This window comes from Macaca fascicularis, chromosome 20 (genome assembly GCF_037993035.2).
Source record: "Macaca fascicularis isolate 582-1 chromosome 20, T2T-MFA8v1.1".
In the NCBI taxonomy this organism is placed as follows: domain Eukaryota; kingdom Metazoa; phylum Chordata; class Mammalia; order Primates; family Cercopithecidae; genus Macaca; species Macaca fascicularis.
In genome coordinates this window covers 4546874-4561880 of record NC_088394.1, presented here as the reverse complement: position 1 = coordinate 4561880, position 15007 = coordinate 4546874, and the positions used below count along the sequence as shown (strand labels likewise).

The 15007-nt window shown below is 45.0% G+C and overlaps 1 protein-coding gene across 5 annotated transcripts in view; it reads left to right on the top strand.

Annotated features, from left to right (window-relative positions):
• CREBBP (CREB binding protein) overlaps positions 1-15007 on the top strand; it is a 157069-nt gene that overhangs the window by 98060 nt on the left and 44002 nt on the right. For all 5 annotated transcript variants that reach the window (XM_005591098.4, XM_015442334.4, XM_005591099.5 and 2 more), the window contains 8 exons: positions 1023-1140; positions 1636-1807; positions 2161-2205; positions 5561-5685; positions 6323-6502; positions 9906-10322; positions 11531-11710; positions 12971-13160. In XM_005591098.4, coding sequence (XP_005591155.2) covers positions 1023-1140; positions 1636-1807; positions 2161-2205; positions 5561-5685; positions 6323-6502; positions 9906-10322; positions 11531-11710; positions 12971-13160 — 1427 coding nt within the window. The remainder of the gene's footprint in view (positions 1-1022; positions 1141-1635; positions 1808-2160; positions 2206-5560; positions 5686-6322; positions 6503-9905; positions 10323-11530; positions 11711-12970; positions 13161-15007) is intronic.

Below are 15007 nucleotides of genomic sequence, written 5' to 3'. Positions count from 1 at the left end.
GCATGAGCCACCACACGAAGCCTAACTTTGTTGAGCTAGTTATTTTAAATGAACTAGACTTATATTCCCTGAGTTTTTTCCATTCCTTATTTTGATCAAATTTTTTTAGTAGTAAGTAGTTTAAAAATCAGGGATTTAAAAATCGTGTTATTCTGGAAATGACCCAGCACATACTTGTTAATAGCAAAATATTGATGTGTTTGATGTGTAGATAAGTTGGTAAGTCAGGATTGTCTCCAGGGAGTTACTTCATTCATATATTGATATGCTGGGCAAGAGAGGCTTGGCATTTCTCTCCACAGTGTATTGCCACCAGAGATACATGATCCTGATTTTGTAGTGCTCATTTGACAGCATTGGGAGTAGCTTCAGGCCAGGTGCAGCAGCCCCCACCTGTAATCCCAGTGCTTTGGGAGGCTGAGGCGGGAGGATTGCTTGAGCCCAGGAGTTCAGGCCAGCTGGGGCAACATAACAAAACTCCATCTGTACAGAAAATTTAAAAATTAACCAGGCATGGTAGTGTGCACCTGTACCTCCCTCCTTAATTGAGAGGCTGAGGTGGGAAGATCACTTGAGCCCAGGAGTTCAAGGTTGCAGTGAGCTATGATCATGCCACTGTACTCCAGGTTGGGTGACAGAGCGAGACCCCGTGTCTTTTTTTTTTTTTTTTTTTTTGAGACGGAGTCTCGCTCTATCTATTGCCCAGGCTGGAGTGCAATGGCACTCAGCTCACTGCAACATCTGCCTCCCGGGTTCAAGCAATTCTCTTGCCTCAGCCTCCCGAATAGCTGAGATTACAGGCACCCACCACGAGGCCCAGCTAATTTTTGTATTTTTAGTAGAGACAAGATTTCACCATGTTAGCCAGGCTGATCTCAAACTCCTGACCTCAGGTGATTCTCCTGCCTCAGCCTCCCAAAGGGCTGGGATTACAAGCATGAGCCAGCGTGCCTGGCCAAAACCCCATGTCTTTAAAAAAAGAAGAAAGGAAAAAAAAGTAGTTTGATGTGTTATCCTTTCAGCGTCCAAGCCATCTTCCCAACACCTGATCCCGCAGCTCTAAAGGATCGCCGCATGGAAAACCTGGTAGCCTATGCTAAGAAAGTGGAAGGGGACATGTACGAGTCTGCCAACAGCAGGGTAGGTTGCTGCTTATCGTGCTCTGGCCTCTACAGCATCTGTAGTAGACAGCACTGCATTTGTCTGCTTTGTTATCTAGAAATTGTGGAATCTGTGTAGTTGGGAGAAACTCCTCACCTTGAGGCCACTGGCCAAAGAGACTTCCCAGATAAGACACAAATTTCCTGCAGAACTCTCTTGGTTAGTTACATTGGTACATGGAATATATAAATTTACATTATGTCCATGGGATATATTTTTCACAGTAGGTGGTGGGTGTAATATTGCTAGCATCAGTGAATATTCAAAAGTTCATTGGTATGAAGTGGGCCGTGTATTTAGTACCTATTATTTGATATGTCCTATAAAGCTCCTGGTGCATCAAGTATTTATTTGCATACTTACTTTTGCCAGTGTACTCAATGAAGAAGTTCATTAGTTGGAACCTACAACACAGATCATTCAGTTGCTTTTTACAGTTTTAACTGTTTCATATTGAATATTGTTGCTTTTTAGGATGAATATTATCACTTATTAGCAGAGAAAATCTACAAGATACAAAAAGAACTAGAAGAAAAACGGAGGTCGCGTTTACATAAACAAGGCATCTTGGGGAACCAGCCAGCCTTACCAGCCCCGGGGACTCAGCCCCCTGTGATTCCACAGGCACAACCTGTGAGACCTCCAAGTAAGCATTTTATTTCCTTCTGCCATCCCTTAGCCTGTTTCCTTGGTTTTCCTTCGTGTTTGGGGTGTATTTCTAAGAACAGAGAATTAGAATCTCTGATGCGTGCACTGCGGAAACTGTTGATGTGGCAGTGGCCCTGACCACCTGCCTCAGGCTGTGTTGGGACACTGAGTTTCTCTCTTGGGAAGGCCCTTTACAGGGTCCGCTGGCATTGGAACACACGTGCCTTTGGACCTATTGGCTGTTTTCCCTTTTAAGTTTGAAGTCCTAATAAGACATTTCCTATTCCTGAATCAAGGATTATATTAAATAACTAGGGTGGTTTTGTTTTTGTTTTTGTTTTGCCGCCATAGATGGACCTCTGTCCCTGCCAGTGAATCGCATGCAAGTTTCTCAAGGTATTGAACTATTTGCTGTGAATCATATTTTAGTTTAACATTCAACAGCCATAACTTTCACTGTTTTTTTCCTCTCCCCCTGTGTATTTCTTTCTAGTCCTTTCTTCTTTCCATTCCTTTTTGCTGATGAGCAGAATTGTTCTACAGGTAGTATGGATCTGTTTATAGTATGAAATTTGGAGATTATAGGAAAGATCTTTCAAGAAATAAGAAGCAGTTTTTAGCTATTTATTTTATTTTATTTTTATTTTTATTTTTTTGAGGTGGAGTCTCGCTCTGTGGCCCAGGCTGGAGTGCAGTGACGTGATCTTGGATCACTGCAAGCCCTGCCTCCTGGGTTCACACCATTCTCCTGCCTTAGCCTCCCCAGCAGCTGGGACTACAGGCACCGGCCACCATGCCCGGCTAATTTTTTGTATTTTTAATAGAGATGGGGTTTCACTGTGTTAGACAGGATGGTCTTGATCTCCTGACCTTGTGATCCACCTGCCTCAGCCTCCCAAAGTGCTGGGATTACAGGCATGAGAGCCCCTGCACCCAGCCTTAGCTTTTTTTAAATTTTATTTTATTTTATTTTATTTTACTTATTTGTTTTGAGACAGAGTCTCACTCTGTTGCCCAGGCTGGAGTGCAGTGGTGCAATCTCGGCTCACTGCAAGCTCTGCCTCCTGGGTTCACGCTATTTTCCTGCCTCAGCCTCCCAAGTAGCTACAACTATAGGTGCCCACTACCACGTCCGGCTAATTTTTTGTATTTTTAGTAGAGACGGGGTTTCACTGTGTTAGCCAGGATGGTCTCGATCTCCTGACCTTGTGATCTGCCTGCCTCAGCCTCCCAAAGTGCTGGGATTGCAGTTGTGAGCCACTGCGCCCAGCCCAGCTTTTTATTTTTTTAATGGATGGTGAAGGGGCATGGTACATTAGTCTTAGGAAGAGTCTGAGAAAGAAGCACTCTAGATGTGGGGAGGGAGTGCTTCTCAGTGCTGAGAAGGAGAGGCATGCAAGACACTCCTAGACTGCTGAGCACTTGCACAGGCTGACATGGGGACGGCACGGGCTGCTCCTGGCCCTAGGGGTTAAGCCCAGCTGGCTGGATGTCAACTTCTGGAGAGTGTGTACACACAGGTCCTGTGCCAGGTTGGGGTGGCAGCAGCTGTCTCAACAACCTTGAAAGTTTCTTAAGTAGAGAGCCTATGGTTTTTGGTTGATTGAAGCAGTGATTTTTATTTCGGGGCAGGGAGCATTTGAAAACCCTGTAGCTCTTGACTATTGAGACCCAAGCAGGAGGACATTTTTCCAGATTGTGAAACAAGGTGGTGACATTATCCAGAAGACTCTGAGGAAAGAGGCTTTATTGTGGTTTGCAGAGTAGTTTGGGAGGGAAGGTAGAAGAGATCATTTTAAAAGTTGTATTCGGGCCAGGCGTGGTGGCTCACGCCTGTAATCCCAGCACTTTAGGAGGCCGAAACAGGCAGATCACGAGGTCAGGAGATCGAGACCACCCTGGCTAACACAGTGAAACCCCGTCTGTACTAAAAATACAAAAAAAAATTAGCCAGGTGTGGTGGCGGGCGCCTGTAGTCCCAGCTACTTGGGAGGCTGAGGCAGGAGAATGGCGTGAACCTGGGGGGCGGAGCTTGCAGTGAGCTGAGATCGCGCCACTGCACTTCAGCCTGGGCAACAGAGCGAGACTCCGTCTCAAAAAAAAAAAAAAGTTGTATTCATATTGCATCCTGGAAAAGACATGATAAGCTGATATTATGGAAAAATACTTATCAGGGACTTGTTTTGATGGACTAGATTTGAGGGTTGAAAGAAATCAAGGAGTCAGGCTAGGCACAGTGGCTCACACCTGTAATCCCAGCACTTTGGGAGGTCGAAGCAGGAGGATCACTTGAGGTCAGGAGTTCGAGACCAGCCTGGCCAACATGGTGAAACCCCATCTCTATTAAAAATACAAAAATTAGCCGATCATGGTGGTGCACATCTGTAATCCCAGCTACTCAGAAGGCTGAGGCAGGACAGTCACTTGAACCCAGAAGGCAGAGGCTGCAGTGAGTTGAGATTGCACCACTGCACTCCAGCCGGAGCAACAAGAGCGAAACCCCATCTCAAAAAAAAAAAAAAGAGAGAAAGAAATCAAGGAGTCAGAGAAATTGAGCCTTAGGAAAGTGGCTGGATGCTGTGTTGGGGATTGGTCCAGGACTTGGGCCTAAATAGGAGGATGCTGCTGGTGTGGGGTATGATGAGCATGCTGTTTACCAGCAGAATATTGAAATAGATGTTTTCTGGTTATGCACTTAGCATCCTCCCTACCAGCACATCTGGGTAAATACAGATTTGTTTAAATGCTGTTCCTTAGTAATTGTTTTTCATTTTGTTTAAAAAAATTCTCAAGGAGAGGGGAAGGTTACATTACAGACTCCCTGGAAAGTCTTCCTGGTCTGCACTGGCACTCAGTTATTTGAAGGTACCATTTCTGGGTAGTCGTTGAAGGTAGTGCTCCGTGAGAGAGTCATCCTTCGAGCCTTCTCATGACTACAGCACCGCTAAGGCAACACCTTCCAGAAATTCTCTCAGATTTTAGTGTTGGTCCTAAGACTTATTTGAACTGGTGCTTCTTTAGACTCAGAGTTTACAGAGTATTGTTATAAATTGGAAGGAACTAGACACCACAGTCTGGAGACACTTACTGGCTGTGAAGTGTCTTTCAGTGATGCGTTGCTCCTGTAAACTACAGGAGGCTGGGGTTGAGGATGGCTGACCCTTGGGCACTTCTTAATGCTTAAAGTGCTTGCAAAATTAAAAGAATGTTTGGAGTCTTAGCACAGATTCTAACAATGAATGTAAACCCAGCAGAGAGCTGGGAAGCCTCAGTTATGGGCGCCAGCTGCTCCAGAGGCATTAGGTATGGGTGTGCACAGAAGCTTGCCCTGGTCTCTGGAAACATCTCTTCTGTAGATTGTGGGGGTGCTGTCCTTTCAGGGCACCTCCTCACCCTCTTTGTTACTATGATACTTTGTTCGGTATTCTGTCCTCTGGCTCAGCTCTACCTCAGCCTCATTTAATGTCTCACTTACTTGTTCCTGTGTTACCCAACCTTATGCCTTCATGTCCTTGTCCTTCCCTCGAACCCCTCACCGTGCCACCCTCACCACCCCCACATTGATGCCATTTTCTCTGGATGTGGAGAAGTCTGTTCCTTCATCATCTTCATTGATTAATTGAGTGATTGCTTTTCAGTCTTCTGTTGCCTGTGTGTTCCATCTTATTTTACTTAGAGTTTATTTAGCAAGTTGTAATTCTGTTTTCCTGTGGGTGCTTTTCCTAATGAACCATTGTGGGTACATTTACAGGGATGAATTCGTTTAACCCCATGTCCTTGGGGAACGTCCAGTTGCCACAAGCACCCATGGGACCTCGTGCAGCCTCCCCAATGAACCACTCTGTCCAGATGAACAGCATGGGCTCAGTGCCAGGGGTAAGTGTTCTCTTTAGCTGTGCTGCAGATAGCCCTCCTCTCACATGGAACATTAAGCAGCAGAATTCATGTCACTTGGGAATCCCGTGGTTCTTTCTTTGAATTTGGGTTTTGCTTTATTTCTTTCATCTCTCCTTTAAAAATTATCTTCATTACTACACAGAATTATTTGACTGTTAGTTATTTTATTGGAATAACAAATTCATAGGAATGTGTGACTTTGTGAGAATGTGGCAGTTCCAAGGCTGGAGAAGGCAGCCTCAGATATGTGGCCAGCAGGGAATTGTCAGCATCTATTGACTGAGAGCTCGCTCTTCCGAGGCTGCTTTCTAAACACTTTAGAGAACTCATAGGCAGGCATGTGTTAAATTTTAAATTATAGTCTGCTATTGATTTCTATTCAGAGGACATTTTGAAGCTGGCTCATTTGAGAGATTGCCTGAGAAAGTGTGTAAAGTGCCCAGGAGCCTGGGAGTTCTTAGCAAGTGGGGATCTCTTCCCATGAGGAAGGGCAGGATGTGAGCCCTGTGCTTGGCATCCTCTGGGGTTGTGAGGCCTTGGATCATTCTGGCTCACCTTGAAAACTCTGGCTGTCAGCTTTGGAACTACAGTTCTGGTGGTGCTTGTTGTCTTGTAGATGGCCATTTCTCCTTCCCGAATGCCTCAGCCTCCAAACATGATGGGTGCACACAGCAACAACATGATGGCCCAGGCTCCTGCTCAGAGCCAGTTTCTGCCACAGAACCAGTTCCCGCCATCCAGCGGGGCGATGAGTGTGGGCATGGGGCAGCCGCCAGCCCAAACAGGCGTGTCACAGGTACTGTGCCCCACTGGGAACCGTGCTCCCTAAAAGATAAAATTCTCATTTTAAGGTGTTTTGTTTTGTTTTGTTTTTTCCTGTCTTCCTTTGTGGAAATTAAAATTCCACAATGCACATTTCATTTCTGTGTATCAGCATCTCTTTTATTTTCCCCACCTTTGTCTTGTAGTCCTTACCTTGTTTGGACTTTTTCTTATCCTCTCTGAGTTAACTATATGCAAAAGTAGTAATGGATTTACATTTTTTAGTTTGTATGCTTTTGTGTTTTGATCTTGGGGTTTTTGTTTTCCTATTTTTTGTTTGTGTATTTTAAATTCTGAGTTTAATGTGACTCTGAGAGACATAAGGATTTTGTTGTTGTTGTTGTTGAGACAGAGTCTCGCTCTGTCGCCCAGGCTAGACTGCAGTGGCCGGATCTCAGCTCACTGCAAGCTCCACCTCCCGGGTTTACGCCATTCTCCTGCCTCAGCCTCCCGAGTAGCTGGAACTACAGGCCCCCCCCACCTAGCCCGGCTAGTTTTTTGTATTTTTTAGTAGAGACGGGGTTTCACCGGGTTAGCCAGGATGGTCTCGATGTCCTGACCTCGTGATCCACCCGTCTTGGCCTCCCAAAGTGCTGGGATTACAGGCTTGAGCCACTGCGCCCGGCTGACATGAGGATTTTAAAAAGGGAGTGAGAAGGATCCGTGAATTCACTTTTGGTGATTCGGCTTTCGTATCTTTTGGCCTGTCCCCACTGCCAGGTGAAGTCAAGCTAATAGAATCATTTCAGTATTTCTCTTCTTGTTGAATGTTTTTAATTTCTCAATCTAGAGCTGAAGAAAATGATTTTCCATTTATTCCTTTTTTTTCCTCTTTTGTTGTAGTGCATATGATTGCTACTGTATACAAAATACACATGTATTTAAAACAGACCAAATCCTCCCTAAAAGATAAAATTCTTGTTTTAAGTTGGTGGTTTTGTTTTGTTTTGTTTGAGACTGCGTCTCACTCTGTTGTCCAGGCTGGTGCGATCTCAGCTCTGCAATCTCCACAGATTCAGAGCCGCAGGTTCAAGCGATTCTCCTGCCTAAGGCTGCCAAGTACCTGGGATTACAGACGCGCGCCACCACACCCAGCGTGTGTGTGTGTGTGTGTGTGTTTAGTAGAGATGGGTGTGTGTGTGTGTGTGTGTGTGTGTGTTTAGTAAAGATGGGGTTTCACCATGTTGGCCAGACTGATCTCAATCTGACATCAGGTAATCCACCCACCTCGGCCTCCCAAAGTGCTGGGATTACAGGCGTAAGCTGCTGCACCCAGCCTTGTTTTGAGTTTTTAATGTGAAATAATGCAGCATAAGTCATTATTATATATTAGATTTCCTCACTAAATAATTATTCTTAATTTTCCGTAACATTTCATTGCTCTAGAACAGGGATCAGCAAACTTCATGTAAAGGGCCAGATACTAAATATTTTCAGCTTTGCAGGCCATTCAGTTTTGGTTTTCATTTACTTCTGTTCTTGTAGTGCAGAAGCTGCCATGCTACATAAATGAGGTGGCTGTGTGCCAATAAAGCTTTATTTACAGAAACAAGCAGCTCAGTGTGTTTGGCCCTGGGATTTTGCCAACCCTTGCTCTAGAACAGTGATTCAGAATCATTTTTAAAATGTTCACAAATAATTCTGAAGTGCCTGCCCAGTATAGAACCACTGCACTGGAACAGTTCTCTTTCAGTAACTAATTTTGTGTGTGTGTGTGTCTGTGTGTGTTTCAGAATGTTTTTTAATTTTTAATTGTTAAGGAAGGGTACTTATGGATGTATATATTTATGGTCAATAACTTTTTTTCTTATTTTTATTTATTTTATAGTTCCCAGGTAAGGAGCAACTTAAAAAAAAATACCTTTTTCTAAGCTAAGCTTAGAAAATGTTAAAGAACACTGAGTACATGAAGCTTATAGGCTGAGTCAATGTACGGTAGCCCCCTGATCTGCCTTTTCACTTTCTGAGGTTTCAGTTACCTGGGGTCAACTGTGGTCCAAAAATATTAAATGGAAAATTCTGGGAATAAACAATTCATAAGTTTTAAATTAATTAGCCAGGCATGGTGGTGCATGCCTATAATCCCAGCTGCTGAAGAGGCTGAGGCAGGAGAATCGTTTGAACCCGGGAGGTGGAGGTTGCAGTGAGCCAAGATCATGCCATTGCACTCCAGCCTGGCTGACAGAGAGAGACTCTGTCTTAAAAAAAAAAAAAAAGATTTTAAATTGAGTGCCATTCCAACTTGCATGATGAACTCCCTCACCATCCACTCTGTGCCACCAGAGATATGAATCATTTATTTGTCCAGCATTTCCACACCGTAGACACTATCTGCCTGTTAGTCACTGAGTGTCCACCTTGGTTGTCAGATCCAAAAAATCTGGGTAAATACCAGGTTCCGTACTATCTGCAGTTTCAGGCATTCCAAGAATGGGGGTCTTGGAATGTATCCAAGTGGATATGAGGGGACTGCTGTAGATGTGTTTGTTTAAGCCATAAGTTTCAATGGTTATTTTAATTATATAAATCAGACTATAAGAAATGTGTATAGTTTTATCATTATTGAGGAGTGCACATTACAAGTGTATAGCTCAATGAATTTTCACAAACAGAATACTCCCAAGAAAATGTGATTAAATTTCTATACATTTGGCTGGGCGCAGTGGCTCACCCCTGTAATCCCAGCACTTTGGGAGGCCGAGGTGGGAGGAACACTTGAGGTCAGGACTTCAAGACCAGCCTGGCCAACATAGTGAAACCCCATCTGTACTAAAAATACAAAAATTGTGCTGGGCGCTGTGGCTCACGCCTGTAATCCCAGCACTTTGGGAGGCCGAGGCGGGCAGATCACGAGGTCAGGAGATCGAGATCATCCTGGCTAACATGGTGAAACCCCGTCTCTAGTAAAAATACAAAAAATTAGCCGGGCGTGGTGGCGGGTGCCTGTAGTCCCAGCTACTCGGGAGGCTGAGGCAGGAGAATGGCGTGAACCCGGGAGGCGGAGCTTGCAGTGAGCTGAGATTGCACCACTGCACTCCAGCCTGGATGACAGAATGGAGTCTCAAAAAATAAATAAATAAATAAATAAATAAAAATTTAAAAATAAAAATACACATACAAAAATTAGCCGGGCGTGGTGGTGGGCACCTGTAATCCCTGCTACTCAAAAAGCTGAGAAAGGAGAATTGCTTGAACCCGGGAGACGGAGGCTGCAGTGAGCCAAGATAGCACCATTGTATTCCAGCCTGGGCGACAAGAGTGAAACTCTGTCTCAAAAAAAACAAGAAAAAAAAAGTCATACATTTAATTTTTCAAATGTTTTGTCACATTTTCAAACGTGGGAAATAAGTTTAACATACTCTGTCCAATTCTTATAGGGACAGGTGCCTGGTGCTGCTCTTCCTAACCCTCTCAACATGCTAGGGCCTCAGGCCAGCCAGCTGCCTTGCCCTCCAGTGACACAGTCACCATTGCACCCAACACCGCCTCCTGCTTCCACGGCTGCTGGCATGCCATCTCTCCAGCACACGACACCACCTGGGATGACTCCTCCCCAGCCAGCAGCTGCCACTCAGCCATCAACTCCTGTGTCATCTTCTGGGCAGACTCCCACCCCGACTCCTGGCTCAGTGCCCAGTGCTACGCAAACGCAGAGCACTCCTACAGTCCAAGCAGCAGCCCAGGCCCAGGTGACCCCACAACCTCAAACCCCAGTTCAGCCCCCATCTGTGGCTACCCCTCAGTCGTCGCAGCAACAGCCGACGCCTGTGCACGCCCAGCCTCCTGGCACACCGGTAAGCCTCTCTCTGTCTGCTGTTTTTGGGTCAAGACTCTTAGAAAATTATTTTCCCATAAAAATTGTCTGTCGGGCCAGGTGCAGTGGTTCACGCCTGTAATTTCAGCACCTTGGGAGGACAAGGTGGGAGAATCACTTGAGCCCATGAGTTCAAGACCAACCTGGGCAACATAGTGAGACCTCGTCTCTACAAAAAAAAAAAAATTTTAACTAGACAAGTATGGTGGTGTGTGCCTGTAGTCCCAGCCACTCAGAAGGCTTAGGTGGGAAGATCACTTGAGCCTAGCAGGTGCAGGTTACAGTGAGCCAAGATCGCACCACTGTACTCCAGCCTGGGCTACAGAGCGAGGCATTGTCATCTTTTGTTTGTTTACTTAAAACTCCATTGAGGCTGGGCACGGTGGTTCACGCCTGTAATCCCACCACTTTGGGAGGCTGAGGTGGGTGGATCACCGGAGGTCAAGAGTTCGAGACCAGCCTGGCCAAAATTGTGAAACCTTGTCTCCACAAAAATTAGCCAGGCATGATGGCGGGTGCCTGTATTCCCAGCTACTCGGGAAGCTGAGGCGGGAGAATCGCCTCAGCCTAGGAGGCAGAAATTGTATTGAGCTGAGATCACGCCGTTGCACTCCAGCCTAGGTGACAGAGCGAGACTCCGTCTCAAAAAAAAAAAAAAAAACAACTCCATTGAGTAAGAATTTGCAAGCTAGGAATTCTTTTAGTGGTTCCTTCTTGTGATGTTCATTTACTCCCCCAGCCCCCGTGTTCCTACCGTTCACACAGGCTGGATAACACTCTGTCTTTGGGTAAGCGCTTGATTTCCCTCCCTTCAGATGTGCTTAGACATTCATAATTCAGCCTTTTACCATACACGTTAACCACCGTATTGAAGGGAATTAATTTCAAAATATGAAGTTTCATGATTTAGCTAGAAAACTTCGAGAAAATAATTTTATATCAAAGTTTGAAAAGCTCTGCTGTTTCCTCTACCTTTGTGGCAAGACCTGAGTTGTGCCTCTGGCTGCTGTTGCCTCCCTCTAGAACTTATTCCTACTTTAACCTCTGTTCTTTGGTTTCACAGAAGGGCACCTGCTGGATCAGTATTGAGAAGTCTTAACGGGAAATTGTAGGTTGCATGAGCAGCATAGTTGAAGATCATTTATGTTGCCTTGCTTACTGAAGTCAGTGCTTTTGGTTTTTTCACAGCTTTCCCAGGCAGCAGCCAGCATTGATAACAGGGTCCCTACCCCCTCCTCGGTGGCCAGTGCAGAAACCAATTCCCAGCAGCCAGGACCTGACGTACCTGTGCTGGAAATGAAGGTGGAGACCCAGACGGAGGACACTGAGCCCGATCCTGGTGAATCCAAAGGGGAGCCCAGGTCTGAGGTGGGTGCTGCTCCCTAGGAATGTGTTGATGGCTGTGTGTCACAACTTCCCCCAGGTGTCCTTGGGCGAGGCTTGGAGCCTGCCATGGGTATCCCTGACTTTAGTTAAAATATTCTGGTTGAATGTGGGTTCAGAGTTCAGTATGTAGGAAACTGATTTAAAACAGCTTGGTTTTTTCATTTTTAAATATGAGGGGTGGGTTTATTTTGCCAGAAATGAAGAATACTGGCCTATATTTGAAATATTTGAATCATCCAACAGCCTTTTATTTGATGTTCTCCATTCATTTCTAGTTCTGCAGAGGTAGACTACAGAAGGGGTGGTGGATTCATTTACTAATTAACCTATGACAGAAGCTGAAAACTGGCAGACCGTGGGCTGGATCCAGCCTGTAAATGTGTTTGGCCCACACAATACCTTAAAAATCAGGAAATTGCAAATAAAACTCTAGATTTCTGGCTTTTCTTGAAAAATGAGATGCTTTCAGCATTGTGCCTGCATCCCTGTGTGACAACAGTCTGGTTGTAAACACCAGCTGTGGCGGGTTCTCCAGTTAGCCACAGTCCCCAGTGCTCCTTCCTGTCTCATACCACACCTCCTGCCTCTGAAAAAGACTTTTGGTCCCTGCCCCAGCTTTCAAGGAGATTCTTATTCCAAATTAAGAAATATCTGTACGTGAAAAATCTGAGTATGTGCAATTTTTAAAGCACTTTTACATTTAAAAACTTTTAAATTAGGCTGGGCATTGTGGCTCATGCCTGTAATCCCAGCACTTTGGGAGGCCGAGGCGGGTGGATCACTTGAGGTCAGGAGTTTGAGACCAGCCTGGCCAACATGATGAAACCCCATCTCTACCAGAAATACAAAAAATTAGCCAAGCATGGTGGCACGCACCTGTAATCCCAGCTACTCAGGAGGCTGAGGCAGGAGAATTGCTTGAACCCAGGAGGCGGAGGTTGCAGTGAGCCAAGATCATGCCACTGCACTCCAGCCTGGGTGTCAGACTCCATCTCAAAAAAAAAAAAAAAAAAATCACTTTTAAATTTAGGACCATAATTGCACTGACTCTGTATTGAAGTGACTTAATGAACACCAAGTACTTTATTTCTTCTTCTGAAAGAGAAGAGGAATCATAAATGCAACTCTGACTAGAGGAAGGTTTTAACAAACCCATCTTAGGCTTGTAAGAGCCTTCCAGTGAGGCTGAGGTAACATAAAGGTGTTTAATATTTGTGTGTTATCTGTAATGTTTTTCTCAAGATGATGGAGGAGGATTTGCAAGGAGCTTCCCAAGTTAAAGAAGAAACAGACACAGCAGAGCAGAAATCGGAACCAATGGAAGTGGATGAAAAGAAACCTGAAGTGAAAGTAGAAGTTAAAGAGGAAGAAGAGAGTAGCACTAACGGCACAGCCTCTCAGTCAACATCTCCTTCGCAGCCACGCAAAAAAAGTAGGCTGTTTATTCATTACCTTATTAAACCATGCTGCTTTTCCACGGTGTTGGGATTCCACGTGGAGGATTAGAAGCTAAAGTAGAAACGTAATTCTATCTGCCCTTTTACCTTTCTTGCCTGCCATTCCACAGACTTTCCCTTGCAGAAACACTGAGGCTGAGCAGGACCCCAGCCCTGTGCCTGTGGGGCTTATAGTAGGAGTGAGAGATGAGCTATGACTCTGAGGCCACCCTGGCTGCAGAGCTGTCTTCTGAGATGATGCTGGCAGGGGCCAGGGTTGAAATGTGTCTGGGTCCTTGAGCAGGCTAAGGAGCTTGGCTTTACTCATAAAAGTGTAAAGAACCAGTGATGTATGTGAGTGGGAAAATAACCAAAAAAGCCGTAATTTAAGGAAAATGATCATTATGACAGCACAGGGGTGAGCTGGAGGCAGTTTTCTGCTGGTGCAGTGAGGAAGCTGAGCATGCAGAGTGAGGGGCAGGGTGGTGCCTAGGGACCCCATGTAGGGAGACATGGGGAGGGGTAGGTTAGGCAGCTTTGGGGTCTGAGATGTGTGGGATAAGCCCGCCTCACAGTGGAAGTTGGATGGAATCCATTTGAGATGTATCCAAAGTAAAGAGATAACAGGGTATCAGAAAATTGTCAAGTGAACTTTAGAAATGGGAGTTGGGACTCAGAAAGTCCAAGGCTACAGATGACACTTTTGGGAAGGATTGCAGAGAAATGTTAGAGACTGAGACCATGTTACTCTGCAGCTGGAACGGGACCCTCGAGAGTGTGGAGTACAGTGAATCTTAGGGCTTTTTATGCTCTTAGAAATTGAGGGCCCCAGAGAGTTGTTGTTTGTGTGGATTACCTATCATTGCTTACTCTATTGGAAATTAAAATTGAGAAATTTGAGTACAGGGCTCACACCTGTAATCCCAGCACTTTGGGAGGCCTTGATGAGAGGTTTGCTTATGCCGGGATTTCAAAACCAGCCTGAGCAACATAGCAAGACTCCATCTCTACAAAACTAAAATAAAATTAGCTAAGTGTGGTGGTGCACGCTACAGCGGAAGCAGCAGGATCGCCTGAGCCTATAAGTTTGAGGCTACAGTGAGCCCAGATCACATCACTGCACTCTAGCCTAGGAGACAAAGTAAGATTATTGTCTCAAAAAAAAGAGAAAAATTTTTAAATATTTAGTTCATTTAAAATAGTCTGTTGGCCGGGCGCGGTGGCTCAAGCCTGTAATCCCAGCACTTTGGGAGGCCGAGACGGGCGGATCACGAGTTCAGGAGATCGAGACCATCCTGGCTAACACGGTGAAACCCCGTCTCTACTAAAATACAAAAAAAAAAAAAATTAGCCGGGCGAGGTGGCGGGCACCTGTACTCCCAGCTACTCGGGAGGCTGAGGCAGGAGAATGGCGTGAACCCGGGAGGCGGGGCTTGCAGTGAGCTGAGATCCGGCCACTGCACTCCAGCCTGGGCAACAGAGCTAGACTCCGTCTCAAAAAAAAAAAATAAAATAAAATAAAATAAAATAGTCTGTTACATGGCACCCATAGAAAACATTTATATGAAAAATAATTTTTCCAAAACAAAAATAAGAATAATGATGTTATTAAGGGCATCTGCCTCTGCATTTACTGTGTTGTGATTGGTTATTTTGGTTGAAGTGTGTGAAGAAAATCCTGTAGTTGGTAAAGGGAGAAGTATTTTCATAGCCTTTTCAGCTGATTGTGGTTAGTCTTTGATACTATACCAAAATTAAACCAGTGAAAGTTTCTTAAAGGTTAGTTACGACATTGAACCAGAATCTGTAGCACTGGATATTTCATACTCTATGACATTAGAAT